Source organism: Sciurus carolinensis, chromosome 1, assembly GCF_902686445.1.
Source record: "Sciurus carolinensis chromosome 1, mSciCar1.2, whole genome shotgun sequence".
Classification (NCBI taxonomy): domain Eukaryota; kingdom Metazoa; phylum Chordata; class Mammalia; order Rodentia; family Sciuridae; genus Sciurus; species Sciurus carolinensis.
The window spans coordinates 113,227,852-113,251,562 of NC_062213.1; the positions used below are offsets into that span (position 1 = coordinate 113,227,852).

The window sequence follows — 23,711 nt, forward strand, 5'->3', positions numbered from 1 at the left end:
GGATAAATTAGTGTCCTTTATTATAAGGCTTAGTCACAGTTTCCACTCTCTGAGTAAAGAAGCAGCAGAACTTGGTTCCTATTGCTGAGTCTGATTGCAATTGAGATAAAGTTGCAATAGCTCTCACCCCCCATTTATAATATCTATATATTTGAGAAAAGATCAAGAAGAAGATGTTAGCATTTGTACTCAAATAATTCTTGGGAAAGCATCTTAATTTGAAATAATCTTGTGACACCTAGAAACCAAGAGCATTAGTGACTATGAAGTGGTTCTGTTTTGGGAGGTGAGTGCTAGAAGGGAAAATCCACCATGTACCATTACATTTATGGTTGGTCAGGTTTGTGCTACAGTGTTAGACTGACCCTCATTTGGAAAAGAAATATAATGGGTGTTAGGGTTGTTTGCTGTGCTTTGTTATATAGGACTCAGTTTGAAACATTGGTATTTTCACAGCAAGGGAAATTATGTCAGGTGTTTCTAAGGACATTCTTACCCTCAAGACAGCAGAATAGAAAAAAATTATTGTTGGTGGAAAGTAAGTTACCATGTTAATTTACTTATTATTCGATATTTATACAAGACAACAACCTTCAACCTTCTTTTAGTAACTTGTTTTACATTTAGTTCTAACGAATTTGAGTATGGAGAAATTAAATAGACGACTTCAGAAGTTATTTTTGTGTTACTTGAAATTTGGATTTGAGGTGAATTTTCATCTGATACAAGCTGAAGTCTGCCTGTCTTCCTTCCTTCCTCCCTCCCTTCCTTCCTTCCTTCCTTTCTTCTTTCTTTATGGTGGTAAATGTCAAAATCACAAAAGGCAAATAAGAAAATTGATTTTGTACAGGGAAATTCCTCATATTTATTTGATTTTTTCCAATATTGCCAGTGGTACCTATATAAAATAATGCAACTTAAAAATAAAATTCAGAGTTTACATAAATGACTAGTACTCTTTCAGAGTACTATGATTATCTTAAACAACAGTAGACAGTAAAATTGCTGTTGCCCAAGAAATCTTCATATCCCTCACTGTTAAACATTACCCTTTTCTCCTGATCAACTCTGATTTTATCACTTTTAATTTTTGGGGGGGGGATTTTTGGGGGTACTGACAATTAAACTCAGGGGCACTCAACCACTGAGCCACATCCCCAGCCCTATTTTGTATTTTATTTAGAGCCAGGGTCTCACTGAGTTGTTTAGGACCTTGCTAAGTTGCTGAGGCTGACTTTGAACTCATGATCCTCCTGCCTCAGCCTCCGGAGCCGCTGGGATTACAGTGCCTGGCATCACTTTTAAGTTTTTAACATCTAATATTTTGTTTCAACCAAAGGCTGATTCCACAGAGCAATTAAGAACTAGTTTAAAAACAATTTCCATTTGTCTTTGATTCTGAAAGCATCTTTTCATTAAAAATCCTTTTCTGAATAAAAAGTTATATATACTTATTATTAAAATGTCCAACAACATAGAAATGTTAAAAAATAAAATAAAAACAAAAGTGAAATCCTATAGCAGTTTCACTTCCTCAGTCCTTCTTGCTGATAGTGTACCCTGTGTCCTTTGAACTTCCTGTTTGTTGGAAGCACAGGCAGTCCCTGGGCTGGGAAGCCAGAGTGTAGGCTTGGGAGCCTGGCTGCTTGGGAACCAGGCCACCTGGGGCACTGGTCAGATCTGAGATTCCTTCCTTTTCCTGCACAGGGTTCTTCCTCTGCAGAGCAGTGGGAAGGCAGAAGACCTTGATAGTCTAGCTTTTAAAAAGTGGGCCTAGATTAAGTACTCAAAAATACACCAATGGAATCACAAATGCAGCCTCCTTAAATTTTTACTTTGTAGGTTTGTATTCCTTCCATAAGACTCTTCTTATCAAATACACCTGTGTTTACTCTTCATTTTTTTTTAAAGTGTTATCTAGATTAATATTTAGGGGAAGCAGAGGACCAAAAGTGAATAAATTTTAAAACCATGTTGTTGTAGTAATCTCTCCATGGCTTATCTTTCTGTATCAGTAGCTCTCTAAATGTGGTTCTTAGACCAGTAGCATCCATGGCATGGGAGAACATTCTAGAAATAAAAATTCTCAGGTCCCTACTGAATTGGAAACTGGAGCTGGAGCCCAGCAATCTGTGTCTTAACAAGTCTCCAAGTGATGTCCATATAGGATAAATATAAAAGCAAATATTTTTTAAAACAAAAATCTTACTTGGAATTTCTCCTTTCTCATTTTCCACTTTTACCCCAACCTAAAGGCAGTGATGTCATCAAGGCATAACACAAGTTCTCTTAAGTTCTGCCCTGTTTTACAGCTCTCCTGTCAGAGGCCACTCTCCACTGTTGTCTACATACCACATCACTAATCATCCTTAAAACTTTATTTCAGCCTAACTTGCTAGAAAGCCTCCCTTGGCCCAGAGATCCGGTTTGGCTTGCTTTGTTTATGCTCTTTGGAGTCCTGTGAACACTTTGTTTATAGAATTCTTATTTGATTGTAGTGGTTTGTTTACAATATGGGGGATTCCTTGAGGAAAGGGACTACATCTTAATGTTGCCTTGATTCCTGATACCTAGGGGAATTTATGACATGTGCAGTTGCCCAAGAAATATTTAATTGAAAGATGAAGTGAAAACAAATAGTAATGGTAACTTCTCCATGATTGGGAATTACCAAGTGACAAATTGGTGTTGGGGAAAAAGTTTTAGTGACTTGGGTTTGCATCCCACTGTTAGCCGCTTCTGTCATTTCTCTGACATTCAGTTTCCTTCTGGGTATAATTGGCATAATTTCTACCTTACAGGTTCATGTAGAGTTCCTGACACAGCACTGAAGAAAGGTAGCTAATGATAATCATATTAAGACTAGTATCTTCTTGCACACATCAGTAATTTGAAGATGATCATCCTTGTCTCTCAAAACCATACTGTATGATAGGGGCATTTTCCCACTTAGTTTTAAAAATTATTTTATTTATCACCAAAACACATAAACTGGTGAAATGAAGCTATTTAAAATTTTGAGAGGGAAAAGGTAAAAAAGATTCAGGTACACTGATGGCAAAAGATTTTAATCAGTATGCACTTATGTTGCAAAAGGCCTTTATGGTACATTTGTATAAATGTATTTTATTTTAACAAACAAAACTACACATATATTTTTGAACTCTATTTGTCATACTACTGCAAAAGTTACAGATTCTAGTATGATTCTCCAAAGTTTATTTTGTGATACTGTTTTTAAAAAAAATATATATCTGTGAATATCAGGTGCTCCTTGCAAATATTTGCTTCCTATGTAGGCCAAAACCAGATTCATATACTTTTTAAAGGGATCAGGGCTCAGATAATTCTGGCCATCTCAACTTGAGGAAATTCAGTGTTTATACCTTTCAGTGGAAAAAAATATAGTGTCTTCCATTAACTTATAAGTAAAATCTATAATCCTATATACATCAACTTATAGCATATGAATATGTGTGCTTAGGCTACCACCTCAGCTCCAGTTTTCATGTCTTGTTTATAAAAGAACTAATTCTTTTAAAAAATGAAATAACTGGTGAGATTGTGCCACTGTTGGCTCACTGTTAGGAACTGGAGTTGTGGCAGTGTAGTTGGCTAGAACTGTTTCAGATCTACTGTGGTTTGGATATGATTTGTGCTGAAGGCTTGGTCTTCAACCTGGTGATGCTGAGGAGGGGAACCTATGGGAGGTGGGCTCTAGTGGGAGGTAATTAGGGGATTGGGGTGCTCCCTTGGAAGGATGAACGCTGGTCTCAGTAGAGTGTGTGAGGCTGCCACTATGCTTGGCCTTTTGTACACATGACTTTCCCTTGTGCTTCTCCCCCGTGCTATTTTGCAGCCAGGAGAGCCCTCACCAGAGGCTGAACAGATGGGGCTGTCTGATCTCAGACATTCAACCTCCAAAGCTGTGAGCTTGCTTGCTCCTTCCTCCCTTTCTTCCTACTTCCTCCTCCCTCTTCTCTATGTCCTGTCTTGTATTTATTTCTATTTTTAGAGACATTTTTAAATGTATACCTGTGAATGTAAGTGCTCTCTTACAAATATTGATTCTTATGTAGTCCAAAACCAGATCCATACGCTTCTTAAAGGACTCGGAACTCAGAGGAAATATGAAGCTGGTGTTTGAAAGGCTATTCCCAAGGCCTTCTGTGTGAATTAAATAAGAACCAACCCTCTCTTCCTCCTTTCCCTCCCCTCCCCTCCTCTCCCCTTCCCTTGCCTCCTTTCTCTCTTCTCCTCCCCCCTCATTCTCTCCTCCTCCCCCCTTACTCTCTCCTTTCTTTCCTTTCCTCCCTCCCTTCCTCCTTTCCTTCTTGTCTTATCTCTCTCTTTTTTCCTCTCCTTCCTTCCTTTTTTCTATTCTACTTTTCTTTTCCTTTCCCTCCTAAGAAAGGGAATTACTATATTGCCTACACTGGCCTTGAACTGCTGAACTCCAGCGATCCTTTTGCCTCAATCCTCCTGCATAGCATGGGCTACAGACCTGTACCACTTATACCCATTTTGGCTCTTTTCTTTGTAAATACCCAGCCTCAGGCATTTTTGTTATAGCAACAGAAAATGGACTAATACAAGATCCAACAAGCTGAAGCCTCTAATTTTAGAGATAAGTGCCAAGGGCCCAGAGAGACTACATGACTGACCATTATCTCACAGCAAGTCAGGGCTAGAACCAGGATGAGAAACTATACTGATCATATGACATTTTGAGGCAGTCATATTGGCAAAGTCATTTTGTCAGGTCCACTTTGCTAACAGGGAATTTTTTATATGGCATGAAATAAAACATTAGACTTTTCTCTTTAAAATAATCACTTAGCTCATTATTGGGCTTTTATCCATCTTCAACTCTGAGAATTGAAACTTTATGGGATGGAAGTTAGTAATGAAGCAAGGATCTGTATGGGGATTGCAATTCTGATGGGGTCAGGAGTATCTTTCAGCTTGTTACTTCCTAATAAGCTTAGCTCTTTTGACCAGGTGTCAGAATATCTGCTTTGAAACATCTGACCCAGAATATCCCTTTGCTCAGATCATCAGGATCCAAATATTCTGCCTCATCCTGGGCTCTTTGTATCTCCTCTGATTTCCTCTTTTTCTATATTGAAAGACACACAATTAATGAGAATTTCAAACTGTATATAAATGTTTATACGGCTTCTCCTCTCTTAGTTCATGTTGCTGTCAGGTGTCTCTATAGGCAATGACCCTTAAAGATCATCTAGATACCAAGCCTCGTAAATAGGCAGGGTAGTCCTTTTTGGAGGATGTTTAAGACAAAATAATAAAAAGAAAATCATAATAGTATCATAACAGAAATATGATATTAGACCACCACCACCAAAACAGAAACCAGCATAAGGTAGACCCACCTTGGTTTTCTCTGACCAAGGGATTTTATCACTTATGTGCTGTAAGAATTCTTATAGAGCACCATGGGCACATCAAGGATGCCTTCATGGGAAGGGTGTAAAGGATGTAGATGAATAGGATATTTGGACATGAGCTATCATGGTAATTTCATCTGTATGTAGATAATTGCTCATTTTGGCGTCTTGTTCCCTTCCTGCAGCTTGTGGAGGGCAGGTTGTCCTGGCAGATACAACCGAGCACTCACCGACTGCTAGGCAGTTGTGTCCAGTGTGATGGATAGGAAAGTCTGTCTTCAGAGTTTGCTGGGAAAAGGATCACAGGGGCAACTTCTGAAGAAGAGTGGTGCCCCCCAAATAACTCTGGTGAAAGTCTTTTGGACTGAAGCGATTCTTTTTTATTCCCCTCTTTTTGTCATTTAAGAAAATGGTACCCACTGGAATTTTTTCCCCAACTTAGTGCAACAGAGTGCTCCAGCTCACTGGTGTCATTTTACTGTAAGGGCTGAGCTTCTTTTCTACATCCTTTGAGAGGATTATTTTCTCTGTGCCAGTTCTTGGTAAATACTCATACCCTAAGGGAAATTTAGATTATCCAGGATTAACCACATGTACTCAGAGGGGCTAATGACTAAAGAGTGTTCCTTGCTCATTGCAAAATAACTGAGATCTAGAAAAAGAAGTCTTCCAGCGCTCTTAAGGTAGAAATCCTCCTTAGGATTTAAAGGCCACAGGTGACAGAGTTTTAAAGCAACAGCTATTGTCATGCTGTTTCAAAAATTGCCATGCACGTAATTCAGTAGACATTAAGGCTAAAAGGAAAATCAGCAAAGACTTGGCATGGAAAAGAGGAGGGACATCAAAATGTAATTAGATAATAATAATAAAAGTTAATCTTCAGCTTTTTTCTTAAGTCAAAGTGCAAGTCAATTTCAAAAAGCTGATTAAATCCAGTATATTGAGGTTGAATATAAAATGAATGTGATCAGGCATGGTCTTCCGCTAAGACTAAAAAGTGGAAAAGCAAGATGAAGAAAAAATATTGAATCACTAATTTTATAAAAATCCTATTTTATTAGTACTGGTCTACGTGTGCCCAACACACACCCCACAAATAATTTCAGATTCCTCAGTTGAGTCTGGGCCATTCCCAGGCCAGCCCAGATTTGTGACTCTAGCCTGATTGAGGTTCAGGTTAGCCCTGTTGTGAGAAGCCCTGGCCACGTGTATTCCTGCAATTCTTAACCGTTCTGGGTCAGCTATTTCAACCAGTCATCAGCCAGAGCTATCTTTGTTTCTGTCTGGAAGAGCATCAAATTTCTAAATAATGCTTGAACTTAATCCTCTCTGTAAAGCATCTTCTACACAGTAATTATCGAGTGTCAGGTCAGATTTCCTAAAGTTTGCTCAAGCTGGACAGGCTTCGTGGGATCTGGTACATCCAGGAGTGCACAAATGGAATTGATCCCTTTTTCATAATGCTTGTCATGTCCATTTCCTTGACTCAACATCTCCCAAGTTCACTCCCTGATCAATTCAGAGCTGGACTTTGTTAAAACCGCTTCCTTCTAGGCTCAAGCTCCTTCCTCTAAACTATCTTAGGCAGTCATCAGGTTAGTGTTTACTTTTTGACAGTTAATTCTCCAGTTTAGAACCTGTTTTTGTTCCCCATAGCATAGATAACGATGTTCAGCCTCCTTAGCCTGGCATTTAAAGCTGTCTACTTGCAACTTGTCTCTTGGACCTATTTCATACACCCCCATCCCAGACCCAGAGTCCTCACCTCCAAGTATTTGCTCCTATAGTGTATGCCACCCAGTCGATTCCTTGTCAGAAATAGCTACTGAGCCTCTGTGTGTCATACAATGTTCCAGATGCTTCAGATACTGCAGGATGCTGCTATGAACAAGGTTGTCAGACTCTGCTCTCATGGAACTTAAACCAGTCCTGGAAGACAGGAAGTAAGCAGATATGTAATATTTCAAAAGGGAGAAGTTAGGACAGATATAAAATTGACAGTGGGTATTATTATTTGGATCTAGAAATGCTCTCTGGAAAGCCATATTTTGAAAAATTGGTTGTTAATGCAGCAAGGTTCAGAGGTGGGGCTTTTAGGCAGTGATTAGGGCTATAACCTCATCAGTAAATTAATACATTTGATGGATTAATAATTTGGATGGACTATTTAGTGGGAACCGTAGGCAGGTGGGCATGACTGGAGGATGTGGGTCACGTGGGGGCATGATCTTCACTATATCTGTCCCTGACTGCTTTTCTCTTTCTCTTTTTTTTCTCCCTCTTTCTTTCTTTTTCCCTCTTCCCCACCTTTGCTTCCTGGCTGCTGTTAATTGATCAGCTTTTCTCCACCCCTTCTGCCATGATGTTCTTCTTCACCTCAGGGTCAGAGTAATGAGTTGGCAGACCATGGGCTGAACCCCTAAACTGTGAGCCTAGAATAAATCTGACCAACACAGTGAGGTGGAAGACAGATACCCTGTCTTTGAACTCCTGTTGACCTGACTGGATCTTCAATTTTTATAGCACTAATAATGGGCTATTTTGATTTTCATGGTTTTAGTTACATAACCTGGGTCAGATTACCTGTGTGCAGATGTTGGCTTTGATACTTAAAGCCCTGTGACTATGGCAAATTTCTTAACCTTACTCTTCCTCAGTGTAGCTATCTCTAAAATGAGGATAACATTACTGTGTGCATAAAGTTGTCTTAGAGTGTTTAATAATGTCTGCAAAATGCTGAGTATGGAAGTGGATACTGTGTGCATGTCTGTGTGCACATGCTTGTGTATAATATAAAACAGCATTTGATTGTTTATCATTATCATTTTTGTTTGGATGAGGTTAATTTTAAATTCATGAAGTCATTTATACTGCTCAACACAGAAACAACCCTTGAAGACATCAGAATAATATGTTTCCTGACCATCTGCTTAGTAGGCACCAGAAGAAGCAGCGCTCACTGCTGGGCTCTAGGCTTTGGGCACCTTCCTGTTCTCACTGGGCCCTGTTGTGTTCACTGCTTCTCTTGTATTCAATTTGCTAGTACAAGATTTTACATATAAATTATTTCCCCTAGCTAAGCACTAAGCCCTTGTGTCTTAAACAAGTAAGATAGGGTATCTGAATTAACTGATGATCTTAGGAATTTTTGACATATTTTTATGCATTAATTTTTACTCAAATGCTATAGACCAAGCTTACTCATAAAGATGTTTTAAGCATTCGCACTACTGCATAATGGGCAGTCCTGTCTTAGGAAATAGTAACATCTTTTTACCTGTTGAAATTTACATGGGTTTTATAGGCAATTGCTGTAGTGTTAGGATAAATGGGTACAAGAAGTTACTGTTTGGACATTCATATTTTCATCTGAAAGTGGAATGCACTATTAAATGAATGGTTTTTAGGGATGATTGTGTGGATGTATGCATTTGGGTTTACTGTAACACTGAAAGAGTTTTTCTATTGTAATACAACTAAGGTTCCTATTTTGGCAAAATGTGGAAAAGGTACTCAACAGTCCTTTAAGGGCGTGAATTCAGTAGCAGATGAATTAGATGCTATAGTTGTTCCTTGGTGGCAGATGCAGCAAGAGGGCTCAATGGAACCATGAGATGTGGTTACCTTCTGGTGTACTTAAATTCCCTGGGAGTCAGGACACCTGAGGATTAAAGAACACTGTAAGTAAAATCGTAAGTAAAGGTTCAAATACTGTCACATGCCTCATAACAGTGTTCTCGTCAATGACGCATTGCACACGATGGTGGTCTGGTGAGATTGTAATGAAGCTGAAAAATTCCTATTGCCTAGTGACTGTGTTACCAGTTGTATAAAAGTGTAGTACTGCATTAGTGCATTAAACTTGATAATGATGATAAATGATGGTTACTGTTTAATGTATTTACCATTACCATTAACTTAGAGTGCACTCCTACTTATAAAAAAAAGAGTTTACTGTAAAATAGTATGCCATAAAATGCTGGCAGCAGCGCATACATCTTGTGTTTGTGCAAATGAACTCTAGGATGTTTGCACAGTGGCAAAATTGCCTGACAATGCATATTTCAGGATGCACCCCTGCTGCTAAGTGGCATTGTATGTGTAAAGGCACTGGCAGCAGCACTTGCTCTCAGCAGATGGGGATGATAAGAGCTTGGGCTCATGTCTGGGTTCTGTCATTTGATTGTCATATTCCTAGAAGACATTTTTATCTCTCTGACCCTTAGAGATTTCTCATTTTAAAATGAAAATATAGCTCATAGGTTTTGTGTTTAAATAAAACCAAGCACTTAACCTACTGCCTGACAGTCAAAGGCACTCAATAATTAATTGCTAAATTAAAAGAGTGGGAGGAAACAAACCTGATTCTGTTTGACTTCAGGAATTCAAAGTGCTACTCCATCCAAGCCTGTGATTTTTCAACCCTAGTTGCATATTAGAATAACCCAGGAAACTTTAAAAATTCCAATGCCAAGGCTCCATCACTTAGTATATTCCCTGAAGATAAGGCCTGCTGAGTATTTCCCCAAAGCTAACTTATTGCAATATTTGTTCTTCTGGTCTCCAGTCCCCCAGTCTGTCTCCCTTTTAGTTAATCTGTTGAACTGGCAGGACAGTTTTCCTAGAAAACACGCTGGAATATGTTCCTGCTTCCTTAACAACTTGCCTAACTTGTAGGCCTAGCAAATGAAAGTCTAACTTGAATATGGCAATCTGAACCTAACTTGCTTTTCCATACCTGGGAAATTGTGACTGTAGTTTGTCAAGTTTGAAAAATGGAGCCAAGTCAGAGGGGAAGTCCTGAGCGGGAGGCAGGGATCTGGCAGTCCATTCTGGCCACATGCAGACTGACTCAAACATTGGTGAGATCATTATCTCTGGAAATGAATGACCTTCACTGTTTGGAAGAAAGAACAAGAAGAGGTAAATGCTTAGAAACAAGTGAAAGGATTCAAAAGTGTTATCAGGCATTGGATAATATTAATGCTTTTTTGTGAAAAATACTGGAAGGGAAGATGTGATCACCATTAGCAATCAGATCTCAACTTCTGTTTCACTTCCTCAGAGAAGCTTTCCCAGAATCTTAGTTGAAGACATGTCCTTTCCTGCATTCTCCTTACAGGACTCTGTGTCATTTCTCCTTAACTCTTATCACCTGTAATTGTGCATGTGTATTTTCGTGATTATTCCCTTGTCTCCCAGATCTACTGTGAGCACAGTGGGGACCAAGGTCTTGTCTGCTTTGTTCAGTGAGTGTCTGCAGAGCCTAACTGGCATGTCTGCCTAGGTGATTGTGGGCTTGAAAAGAATGATCAAGTGACTTTTATAGATGGTGGGAAATGTGGAGGCCTCCTTCTTTTAAGTACCTGTTGGGGCTTCCTCTGGTTTTACTGAGAAGGGTGGTGGGCATCTAGAAGTATAAGCATCTGATCTATTTGACCAGATCAAGTTATGGGATCTTTGGGATGTCACACCACTCTGAAGCTGTTACTGCTTCAGTAGAATGAGGACTTGGTCCAGGCCTTTCATCACTGTGGAGTTGCTTACTTTCCCACCATGCTCTGATTGCTCTGGAGGGTTTTGTGCAGGCCTGTGCTGTCCATTGGCCAGTCATTAACCACATGTGGCTATGAGCACTCAAATTGCAGCTAGTCTGAATTGAGATGAACTGTAACTTAATTTGTATGCATGATTTTGTAGAATAACTATGAAAAAATGATATAAAATGTTTTGGCTTTTATATTGATATATTCTGGAATGATCTGTAGATTTATTGAATTACATAAAATAATATGAAAATTAATTTCACCTTTAATTTTTTTCGAACAAGTCTTCTTAGAATTTTAAAGTTATGTGTGTGGCTTATGTATTTCGACTGACTAGCTCTTTTCTAACATAATAATTTACCTGCATTTTAATTGTTCATATACATATGAAAATGAGCATTTTAAAGCAGATTATGAAATGACCGGTATTATCAAACCAGCCAGAAGAGAGATGTTAAGGACTGTCATTTTATTCTACTCCTGTAGGCCAAGTTGTAATTTATGGTATGTGGAGTGAGATATGAGAATCACATGCAGAGGATTTGCTCTTTATTTTCTGTGAGCACTCCTGAGGCTGGGACCGAAGACAGGGCATCTTCAGGCTGCTAATCATGACAGATGCTTTTGTACTGTGATATCCTATCATTCTAGCATAGTCCTCCACCCCCATCTCCCACTCTCTACATTTCATGCTTTAAAGTGGTAGTAGCCATGGGGCAGTGTTCAGGAAGCAGACATCTTTGCCTGCGAGTTGAATGATTTCAAAAGGAAGCTGAGTTAGGAAAATGTGTTGACTTTATGCAACTTTGAACATTCTTTAAGTTTTCCAAGTCCCATAAGTCACATGGTACTCTCCCAGTCCATTTCAGACCACATAAGATCATGGCCTGACACAAACACAAGACAAGCTCTTCCAATATGAATGGTGCATCAGTCACAGTGGCTTCCTGGTGAGCTTCTGATGACTCTGCTCCCTATGGGCTGCTCTGCTGGAATCACTTAAGATGGTTAGGTGTGGAATCTGTGTTCACGTACAGTCTGCAGTTAAATTCCTGTTCTTGGCATTGAACCAGTTAAAAGTGTTGCATAATCTTTGTAGCCTCTATTTCTACTCCCTGCTTAAAGGCAAGGAATGATTTGCAAATACAATTAGATTTTTGAAACCTAAGTGTTTCTTTGATAGTTGTGAACCGTTGAATTCCTTATCATTCTGACTTTATCAATACATTCTAACAGACCAGCTTAAATTTAGGAGGGGCAGTGCTTATTTCTTAATAGAAACTGTGCTTCCAGACACTACCTCTGCTCTGATGAATTCCAGATTCCATCTGCTTTGGTATTTGGACCAGAAGCATGCCTGAACACTGTGGAAGAAAAGTTTCTCATGATCATTTATTTGGTGTGAGAAAAATTAGCATTGTTGGTCCAAGTTTGCTTTTTTTTTTTTTTTTTTCTACTTGGTTTTTAGTTTGAATGTTTTAATTTTGTATCTACCTCTGTAAATCATAGTACTGTAAAATTAGGTGCACAGTGGTGGAACCTGCCTGGGGCACAGGGGTGGGCATGGTTGGCGATTGCTGGACATGGCGAGAGTGGTCGGAGGAGATAGAGTGAGGCTGGAAGCAGATTGTGAGTGTGCTTTTAAGCAATTGGAGCTTTTTGCATGAAGGCTACCATTTAAGAATTTTAAGGTGGAATTGGTGGTAACTGTGGTGTGATTAGACTGACAGCTTAGAAATTCTGTACTACTTCTGGTAGCCAGATATACAATGAGTTTGAAGGGAGTGGAATTGGAGGTCTGAAGATAAATTGACAGCTATTCTAATCTTGAGGCAAAAAATAGGGCCTGGACCAAGGTAGAGGCACAGGAAGAGGGAAGGGGTTGGAACTAGAGAGGATTAAAAGGATAGATTGATAGGGTTTAGATCTGGAGCATGATTCTAGACAGTTTCCCCAGTGTCTAGCTGTGGGAAAGAGGGAAGTGGGGTTGTGGGGTCATTGGGAACAGGGGGAGTTGTAGTTTCAAAGTGAAAGATGCCTTCTTTGGGGTCTTCAGAGACAGAATACTGAGGCCAAGAAAGCAGAGGCTGCCAGACTACAGTGAAAACACCTCAAGAGATGAATGCAAATCCACTCCTAACCAAATAAGAACTGTATGATTTAGGAATTGGCAACTACAGAAAGCTTCCCAGAGAATAAGGTGCAAGTGAATCTGCTTAGAATGCATGTCCTCCCTGGACATGCTTTGATAATTGGGGTGAGGCTAATTTTTACCCACCAAACCTCTATTATCCTGCGACAAAGAAGTGCCTGGGAAAATCCAGCTGCCCTTCTGTGCATCCCGGGGCCACCTCTTCTTAAGGAACTTTAGGACCGCCCTAGTTTCCTCTGCCCTTCCAGGGACCCTGCTGACCTTGGTCTCACCTCTGGGCTGCCATGCACCTTGTCACTCTACCTGTGATTTCATTTGCATTCATCTACCCTTGTGTGCTTTCCTAATGGACTGGAGGCTTTTTGAGAGAAGGGAATATGGCATCTTGGCTACTCTCAGCTTGCAGTGTCTAGATCTTGTGTATCTAATGCCACTGAGTGTTGTATAGATGTTTACTGATAAATGCAGGAGATAAATAGATAGCCTAGTGAGGTGGAAAGAGCAGTAGCCCGGATGAAAGAGAAGAGACCTGCATTTTGGCACCACTTTGCTATTGCCTGCTCTTTGACTTCAGGTGAGCTTGTTGGTTTTGGAGGACTTGTGTTTTTTTTAGTAGGCAAAAGGGGATATTGAATGAAGATGGCTTCCTAAGCTCCCTGGAATTTAAAATCATTAAGAATCACTGAATAAAATTTGGTGGGTAGAAGTGGGGATTTACTAAAGGTCTTTGTTCCATAGTTTGGCTCTTGAATGTCCCTCCAAAGACTCATGTGGTAAAGGCTTGGTCCCCAGCCTTTGGCACTGTTGGAAGGTGGTGGAACCTTTAAGAGGTGGGGCCTAGTGGGAGGAAGGTAGGTCACTGGGGCTGTGTCCTTAAAGGGGCTAGAACCCCAGCCCCTCCTCCTCTCTTTACTTTCCAGACACCATGAGATGAATAGGCCATGTGCTCCTGGCCTTGATGTACTGTGTTGCCACTGTCCCATAGGCAGTGGGGCTAAGCAACTGAAACCTCTAAAACTATGAGCCAAAATAAACCTTTCTTCCTCAAAAGTTTATTATATCAGATGTTTTGTCACAGGGACAGAAAACCTACTAACATCTTGAAATTGCAATTAAATAACAAACATACTGTAGTGAAATAGATTTGTATGTTTATTTGGGGCAGTGAGATATGGGGGTGATGGAGAGGGTGAGAGAATGGATGCCAAAGTTTCCCTGAGCCCATCCCTATGTTCTTTTCAACTCTTAGAGCTCTTTCAAGTCTCTGTGAGGTAAGCTTCCCATTTTCTTATTTGAAGCACTTTGTAAAGACCAAGTTTTACTTATGATGCTGATGACAACAAGAATGACTGTTAATTACTTAGGAAATGATAGAAGTACAAGCTGTTCTTTTATGGGTTATAGGCATAGATTACCTCGTTAACCTTAACAGTAAACTCATGTGATAGGTAATATTGTCACTTAATTTCACAGGTGAGGGGACTAATACATAATGAATTTCAGGCTTTATCCAGCTTTTAAGAGGCTTAACTGGGATTTGAACCCAGGAAAACCTAACCTCTGCATCTGTACACCTAGCGAGTCCAGCAGATGCCTTTCCTATAAAAGGGGGTTTGTGTTCTCTATAGCTTCAATTTTTAAGAGTAAAAAAAAAAAAATTTATGGAATAATTCTTATATTTATGATCATCAAGTTCAGCACAAACTGTAGTTTAGATCCATTTATATAGATACCCTACTCTTGTGAACAATGGAAATTCATTTCCTATGGTTTATAATCTTGATACAGAAATGAAGCTTTGTTCTTTATATCTGGCTGTACTGATGTGCTTTGCTCACAGACGAGGTGCTGGGGATATTTTCCAACAGCATCCTGTGGTTCAAAGCAATAGCCAGCAGCTTTAGGAAGTCCTTGAGATGTGTGGCTGAAAGTGACACTAAGCTGCAGTGTATCCTAATGGGGATAATTTACTGTGTGAAATTAGAATTGCAAAGAAAATTAAGATAATGAGTTCTTTTCATTTCCTGGGAGACGTAAGGTGAAATATATTGTTAATCTGAAACTCACCATCTGGTCGCATTTAGAATTAGGCCCCATTTGTCAGAGAATCTGGTGTCTGGGGTTCCTGGGTAACACTAGGTCTCTGGGCTGCCTCTGGGTTGCAGCTGATCTGCAGGCCTCTGCTTCTCTTAGAACTTCTAAGCCCAGCATGCTCAGCCCATACTCCCAGCTACCTCTTCTGGGCCTTGGGTATTTTTCCACTCCCCCAGGGCATTTGCTCTGAGCCTGCAGAAACCCATGGTGCTACACACGGCTATAAGCCTCAGCTGTCAGATGGCACTTCCTGCTGTGATACTGTGACACTGTGGACCCCTTCAGGGACCAAGAGACTTGCTTTGCACTTGGGGCTCTAGCTTGCAACCATCCGACTGCCCTTTCAGAGCTCACCTCCCCTCAGAGATGGCTTCCTCGGGAACGCCTGGGGAGCCAGCTCCTGTTCAGCCTTCCCTTTGAGTCAGGGAGTGGGTTCAGCAGTCAAGCTTCAGCATGGAAAGCTCACGGAGACACATCCATATGAGTTAGAAACCTTTTGACAGATCTGTATGTATGTTGATCTCCATAGATCCTTCTGATGTCTCTGAGTGTGGTTTTCTTCATTCAGGCCCCTACACATAGCCATTACCTACTGTGGCTGCATGAATGGTTTATGTTATCTAGCACCTTAGCTGTTGAGCGCTAATGTGCTAGATAGGCAGAGTGGGAATTCATCAGAAATCTCATAAAGAGAATAGATAAAAATGGGTAGTCTCTCAGTGTATTGTCCCTAATTCTCAGAACTCTTTTGCAAGACAAGTGTTCATTCGTTCATTTTTTTTTTTTTTTAAAGCAACATTTTTTTGTGTTAAGTGGTTGTTTGGAGCCTGGCTGTAAACTTGGTGATGGGAGCATCCCGCAGCAGGGAGAAGTGGTTTGGTTCTTCCAAACTACAGGTATTTTCCACTGTTGGAATGACAGACAAATAAAGGGATTACTGCAATGCCTTGTCATGTTCTTATGCACTCTTCAGGCATATCTAAGTTCATGAAAACACCATGGAGAGCCCTACTCATGCCTTTTGTCCTAGTCTTCCTATTAAGAATCTTTTCTATAGCAATGCCTGTACACGGCAGAAAAGATATTTGGCAAAGAGGGTAATTGCAGGTTTTGTAGCAACATGTTGAAGAAGCTCATTGGCAGGGGACTGGCAAAATCATTAAGCTATTTACTTACATTGGAGTGTTCCACAGCATTAAAATGAATAAAGTGGATCTGTACATACTGACATGACCATGATTTATTTTTAGTAACAAAAGCCTGTGGTAGAAAAATATGTACAATAAGAACCCATTACTTACAAGAATAATAAAAGAGAAAAGAAAAAGACAAAAATTGTCCACGAGTCATATGATTCTTAGGTGTAATTTCTTTCCAGTGAGAGGAGGGCAACTTTTATATACTAATACATTATTGCAATTGGACAAACATGAGTTCAAATATTTTAAAAAGTCAACTTTTACTTTAAATAAGGTGATGATATCCAGGGTCCTATGGAGACACTGAAGACCCAGGCTGGTGCTGGAAGAGGGACAGAGAAGGCTCCTTGGAGGAGCAGATGGTCTTGCTGAGCTCAGGATGTACCTGTCAGCATGGCTCAGGGAGGCAGAGAGGCTGGGAACCCCCTTGGGGTTAGCACCCCCAGGGCTTCAACAGTTTGCTAAGGTGGCCATGGGTCCGCTTCCTTTCTTCAGCCTTCACAGGGCTCCAGCTGCCCTTCCTGAGTACTTCTCGCATCTCCACCTCTGGTCTGTCCACCCTTCTGAGTACTTCTTGCATCTCCTCCTCTGGTCTGTCCACCCTTCCTGAGGACTTCTCGCATCTCCTCTGATCTATCTCGACTATTGTCATCGTGTTCAACCTTCTTGTCTCTCATGAGGGCCATCGAGGAAGCCTCCTAGGTGACTCCTTTCCTACTTCTGCCTCTATCCTCCTTTCCCAGTCTGTCCTTCACTGCTGAGTGACCTTTCAAAAATGCAAGTGAGACCCATTATCTCTTGTGCTAATCTTTCTCAATGACCCTTTACTGCTTCTAGAATTTCACCTTTCCCTACACAACACACACTTGTAAAGCCAGTGTGAGAAGCCTTCCTCACCTCCTCCGCCTTTCTCACATTATAATTCCTATTTATGTTATACCTAGAATGATCTTCATTTCTTTACAAATGCCACTCTTCTCACCCACCAAGGATTGGACATAGGTAAAGAAAGAAAATCCATGGTGTGGATTTAGTATAATTGATTGTTAGTCTTTTAATTTGCAAACATTCTTACTAACTTACCTTCCTTTCTGGGAAAGGAAGTTTTAATTTTTCTATTATTTCGAGGTAATAATTTAGAAATTAATACATTGTAGGAAAAATGATCTTTTTAGTCTACTTGGGGATGTTTTCTTTTATAAACATTCTCGAATGGATATTTGAAATGGCAATCAGTCTTCATGCAAAATTTAAGAATCTGTCATTAATTTGTATATGTGTCTATTCCAAATCCAGATGCACTCTGCCTTTATAGAATACACATTGTTCTAAAAACACTGTAGTAGCTAAACAGTCCTCGTTTGCTTTGGCTAAACTTAGAGTTAATGGATGGACTTGATGTGCGAAAGGATAGCCATAAAACTGATAGTTTTCCAGACTCACTGGAAAATGCACTGCATACCATCCTTCCAGCCCATACCACCAAATGTGTCTTTGTTAGTTTTCTATTACTGAATAGTAACTAATAGTCCTTGTTAAATAAATAATGGAAATTGGTTTTAGCTTGTTAATTTTCAGAAATGTTTTTGCTTAGAACACATTCAAGGCAGGGGCTAAACTAATAGACTGTCATTTGGCTCCCTCTGGTGGACATTTATATAAAATTCAAGTGATCTTTTTCCTGGGAGAGATGTGTGACAGGAAAGGTTGTATTTGATCTGGTTGGTGGAAGAAGGGCAGGAAATGCATTCTTATTTTGTAAATATACCATTAGTATAGAAGACAAAGGAATATGTTACATTATATATAAAATACATTGCTATTAAAATACATAATGAAATAGCAATAATAAAATTCATAGCAACAGTACTGCTGTTCCTGGGATTTTGTTGTTGTTATTATTAAATAGTGACAGTGTTGTACCACAGTGTAAAATGAAATCAGAGGCAGATTTTACCTCACAGCTTTATGGAATTGCTACATCAGGCTAAAAGCACATGATGAAATTCAGTAATATAGTTAATTCAGGGGTCTAAATACTATTCCACAAATCATTCCAGAACTTTCCAAAAACTACACTTTTCACTCAGTAATTGCATAATTTTGGAACTTTAGCAAATGATTATTTTGTATCAATTTACTCTGATAAAATTATTAGCGTTTATTCAGTTGTGAGCTGCTGAGTTTACAGACTTGCTGAAGAAGGTTTTTCTTTACATTATTGGGAACCAATCAATATCGGGTTTTAGCCAAGTGATTATCTTGCCTTTGATGCACAGTTAACCAGGAATAAATTGCAGCCTTTCAATTAAATTTTCTTTTTCCCCTTTGTCTTTTCTCTGCCCCTCCCCCCTACCTTGGGATCATTGCAGGAGGCTAGGGTTACTCTGTAACCCAGTTCATCTTGTTACATGTCTCTTGCTCCATTTAACCCATAAGAATCATCCTAAAGAGTTATGCTCCATTCTCTCCTTTATTGATGAACTTAAAGATTTTTTAAAAAATGTATTTTATATTGACAAAAATGTTATGTATTTGTCATGTACCACATGTTGTTTTGAAATGTGTATACATAATGGATTGACTGAATTAGGGCTATATCACCTCACAGAGATTTCATTTTTTTTGGCGATATGAATACTTAAAATCTCTTCCCAATTTTTTTTAGAATACATTGTTATTATCTATTGTCACCATGTAACTAAATTTTATTTCTGTATAATTTATTTTATGTCATAATAAAAGTTCACATTTATTGAGTAAAGCATTTGTTGGGCATTACCACATTTGATTCTTTCAGTCACTCCATGAGGCATGAAACAATTATTCTCTAAATTTTACAGAGTAAAGGTGAGCTTAGGTGAAAACTGGTCAGCCAAGGGCTCCAGGTGTTCCTACTCGAGAGCCTGCATTTCTAAGCACTACAACATACTGCTTCCTGAAGCAGGTTGGAGGTGAGCTCCTGTGTGGCCAGTACCCTTAAAAGGTTTCTGCAGAGGACTGGAGACATATTTTTTTGTCATTGCAGTGAGAGATTACTTCAATTCAAACAGGAGTTTTCCTTTTTTTCTTTTACACCCCCCCCCCCATTCTGAATGGCCTATACGGTATAATTATTTTAAGTTTTGTTTTAATTTTGAGAGTTAGGATAAATTTTATTTATCAGAAAAAGACTGTAAGAGAAATACATTTTAGGTCATTGGCTTCCTAAGTCTTTGAATAAGATGATCTTAGTTATAAAAGATTGAAAGGAGGGTAAAATTACTGGACACTAATGCTAAAACTGTAGCAGGGCACACTTAGGTTTAGATACTGAAGATCTTCATAGGGAATCTTTGAAATAGATAATCAGGGGTAATTTAGAACAATTTCTTTTTCCTGAAAACACTCAGAATTAGAATAAGGCAATTTTCTTAAAGTTGGTGATTATAAAGAATTGCTACTATTTAAATATTCTACGTATGTTATTTAATCCTCACAGAGTCTAATGATTATTGTTATTAGAGGTGTTAGAGAGATGAAGATACAAAAGCCCAGAGAAGTTGATGGTTTACCCAAAGGTATCTGCTAATAAGTGGACACCCAAAGGTTTGAACTCATGGGTCTGACTCAGGTGGCCACACTCTGAACCACTTTTCTGTACAGCAGTGTTGACCAATAGGACATTCTGTGATGATGGAAAATGTGAGTCCAGACAGTAGCCTCTGTGGCTGCTAAGCACTTAAAATACGACTAATAAAGCTAAGGAAATGAATTTTTAAAAATTTTAATCAACTTAATTCACTAACCTCATGTGACTAGTGGGTACTATGTTGGAAAACACAACTTTATGTGATCTTTTGGGGTCATTAGAAGCAGAGCTATCAGATATTTGGAGTCACCCAGTCTATTTCTTTGTTCTACTGTCAAGGAAATGGCAACTCAGATGGGTTAGGAATCTGCTTTAACTTGTAAAGTCAAAGAAAGAAACAAAGTATAATCCAGGTTTCATTTTATTTTTTTAAATTAGAGCATTATAGTTAAACATAGTAGTTGGGCTCATTTTGACAAAATCATATGGGCATGGAATTTGATTTACTCCATTACAATTCCCATTCTCCCTGCCTTTCGCTTCCCTCCTCCCTACCCCAGTTCTCCTCCTTCTACTCTACTGATCTTACTTTCACTCGTTTATTTATTTTGATTGATGCTTTAGGTTTACACATAAAGGTGGAATTCAAAATCGTGCTGTGTGCATATCATCCAGGTGCTTATACTTCCTGATTACGACTCTCCCAATTCAGTACTCTTTGGCATCTGCTATTTTACATTTCTTTTACCATTGTACAAGATTGGAAGACTACTGTTTGGGGGGGGGGGAATCTTAACTCTTCAGAATACAGGTTCAGTTAACATTTTCTAACTCTTTTCTCAGGTTATTGAGACATTATCGCGACTTTCTCGCACACCCACAGCTTTGGCCACAGGAATCAGGTATGTTGGTAGTGTCTTTGTGATTCATGTCAAGTTCTGTTCAATGTAATGATTATGATGAAAAGTTTGCAGAGCACCTTTATAGGGATCAAATGCATGTTTGAAATTTTTTGAGAAAGGAAGAACTTATTTGTAGAGTTGAATAAGACACACTGACTAAACATTGTTCTCAGTTCACTGGTGACTGGCTCTGGTATGGTTCTTTTTTTTTAAACTTCCTTCAACATTTCTATACGTGGACAAACGCAATGCTTAAGTCAATAAATATATTTAAGATACGGTAATACATTTTTCCCCCTGTAGAGTAGACCGTAACAATAACTCACAACTTTTAGGAGTTTAAGGAGTAATCAGACAAGTATACAAAAATCTGCATACATGGATGTGTGTTGAAGGTTTGGTAATACATTAAAAACTTAGAGGTAAGTTAGTTAAATACATTATGCCATCTCCTTGGAGTGGAGTATCATGCAGTTGGTAAGCATGGAAATGCAGATGTGTGTTGTTTGAGAATTTTTCCGTTTCTAATACTACATGCTTCAGTTACATCAGTCAGTGAAGACCTATTATAAGTAACATTAGGGAATGAAGAAAAACAGTGTCAGCAGCAACACAGCCAGGCATGGAGGTGGAATGGCTTTTGTTCTTCACCTTATTTCCTCAGGGCTCCTTATTCCAATCTGTAGTCATCATGGAATTCTGAGCCTGCGTCTCTGCCCCTATTGCTTCCTTTTTTTGATGTCCAGTTCATATTCATATTCTAAGGAGAGAGGATTCAAGCACATTGTATAGGAGGATTATCCCTGGCCAGGCAGCCCAGTCCCGAGATATCAAGCACAGTGACCTCAGGGAGGGCACCCCATGGGCTCTTTGTCAGAAATGAGCCATGATTTTGCACAGAAGTGATCTGTAGTCTGGACAGTTCTTCAGTTCCTCCTAATTTGCTCTTCCACATGATTATCTTCCCATACCGATAAACATTTTATGTCGTTATATGAAAGTAGATTTTTAAAAATACCCCATTTTTATTTATTTATGTTTTTTTGATTCTGGAAGGGTATATGTCAAAAATATTTTTCTTTGATTTTTTGATCTGTATTTTCTATAATGGACTTATATTGACCTAAAATCATAATTAAATATACCTAAACTTATAAAAAATGATTTTGAAACTTTGGTGTTTCTTGCATATTGATTTGTTTGAAAAAGTTTCCTTAAATATCTTAAGTATTAGTCCATAATCTGATGTGAATATCTGCTTTTCCAAGTAACTAATAATTATTTAAAACATTTATTATTTTGATGGCTTCTCTTGCTTTTATGGAACATATAATGTGCCTGCCACTATTAAGAAAAAATAAACCAAACTTTGAGCCATGGAGTATAACTACTGTGGCTTTCTTAGGCATAAATTTAGGGCATTATATTTTTATTATGAAAAGTACATAGTATGATGAAGCAAACAGGGAAGCTAAATGTTAGGAAGAGGAGATAACGTATGATTTTACTGAGTGGGGACATACACCCTATTCCTTTGATGTCTGATTGACTTATTTGTCCAAAGAAATGAAAATTTAAAAAGAAATAACTTAAATACCTTAAAATCAGAGTAGAAAAACATGTCAGGGTCAGGAATCAGAGGTGAAGGGAATGATGCTTTTGTTTTGTGGTGTTTTTCACCTATCCTGATGGACTGGATCATTGGAAGGATGGTGTCACAAATTTACTTGTCAGGTCAGATCTTATAGCTGATAAAAAGAGGTTGCTAAAGGGAGGTTACATGCTTGACCTATGAGTGAGGGCTCTGTGGTGGATGCCTTGGGGTGCCCTGTAGGGATGTGACAGGTGGGAGATCAGATCAGTATATCAGTAGATCCCCAATTGTCCGTGTGTTCATGGTGGCCAGCAGTAATGGTTGCAGATGATTTGGGGTAGCGGAAGTTGCAGCCATCCTGGGGCACCCCAGTTACAGGTCTCAGCAGGCACTTTGGGGGAAGCTCTAGACCTTGGTAGATGTGGTGACGAATCTGACCATTTTGCAACAGATACACTTAAATATTCAGTGAGACATAAATGCTCAGCTTGGGGTTGCTCATTCACCTGTGTTTTTCCCCCATCCTAGGCCCTTCCCAACAGAAGAAAGCGTTGATGATGAAGACATCTACAAAGGCCTTCCTGACTTAATAGAGTATGTTGAACATTTTCAGCAAAATAAAGCCATTGCCATTTTTGTGTCTAGCATAGGTCTTAACTGTGGACATTAAATAAGCAAAAGTGACAATGATGAAGCCATGTAAGAAAGTACCTTAAACTGGTGGTGAAAACCTTCATAAGAAACATACTTCAACTGGTTTTTAGTTCCTATATACTTGTGAAAAGCAAAGAAACATATTGCAATGAAATAAAATTTTTGGAAGTTTCTCAAAGCCATGATAGAGTTGTAGATAAAACTGAAATTAGACAGTTGGCAATGATTAAAAAGAAATAGAATCAATGACTGGAGTTGTAAGACAGATAGCATGTGCTTTGTGAGTGCAAGAAGGAACAGCCCAAGTGTGGGCTGGTGTTGTTCAGGGACAGTTCGGCAGGTGGCATTGGTTCTGCACAGAGGCTCTTCTCAGGCTTTGTTATTCAGTAGTCAGAGGGGAAGAAGGACATGCAGCTGATTATCTTCTCCTGTTTGAGTGACTTGTGCAGATTACCAATTAATATCCAACATGATCCTTACTCTACAAAGAACTGATGATATACACCAGGCCTACTTGCAAAGAATTTTAAGAAACAGATTATGGGGCTGGAGTTGTGGCTCAGTGGTAGAGCGCTTGCCTAGCATGCATGA

The 23,711-nt window shown here is 39.2% G+C and overlaps 1 protein-coding gene across 4 annotated transcripts in view; it reads left to right on the top strand.

The window, feature by feature from the left end:
• Vav3 (vav guanine nucleotide exchange factor 3) overlaps positions 1–23,711 on the top strand; it is a 367,327-nt gene that overhangs the window by 142,466 nt on the left and 201,150 nt on the right. For all 4 annotated transcript variants that reach the window (XM_047545972.1, XM_047545990.1, XM_047545982.1 and 1 more), the window contains exons 3-4: positions 20,814–20,872; positions 22,995–23,060. In XM_047545972.1, the coding sequence (XP_047401928.1) occupies positions 20,814–20,872; positions 22,995–23,060 (125 nt within the window). The remainder of the gene's footprint in view (positions 1–20,813; positions 20,873–22,994; positions 23,061–23,711) is intronic.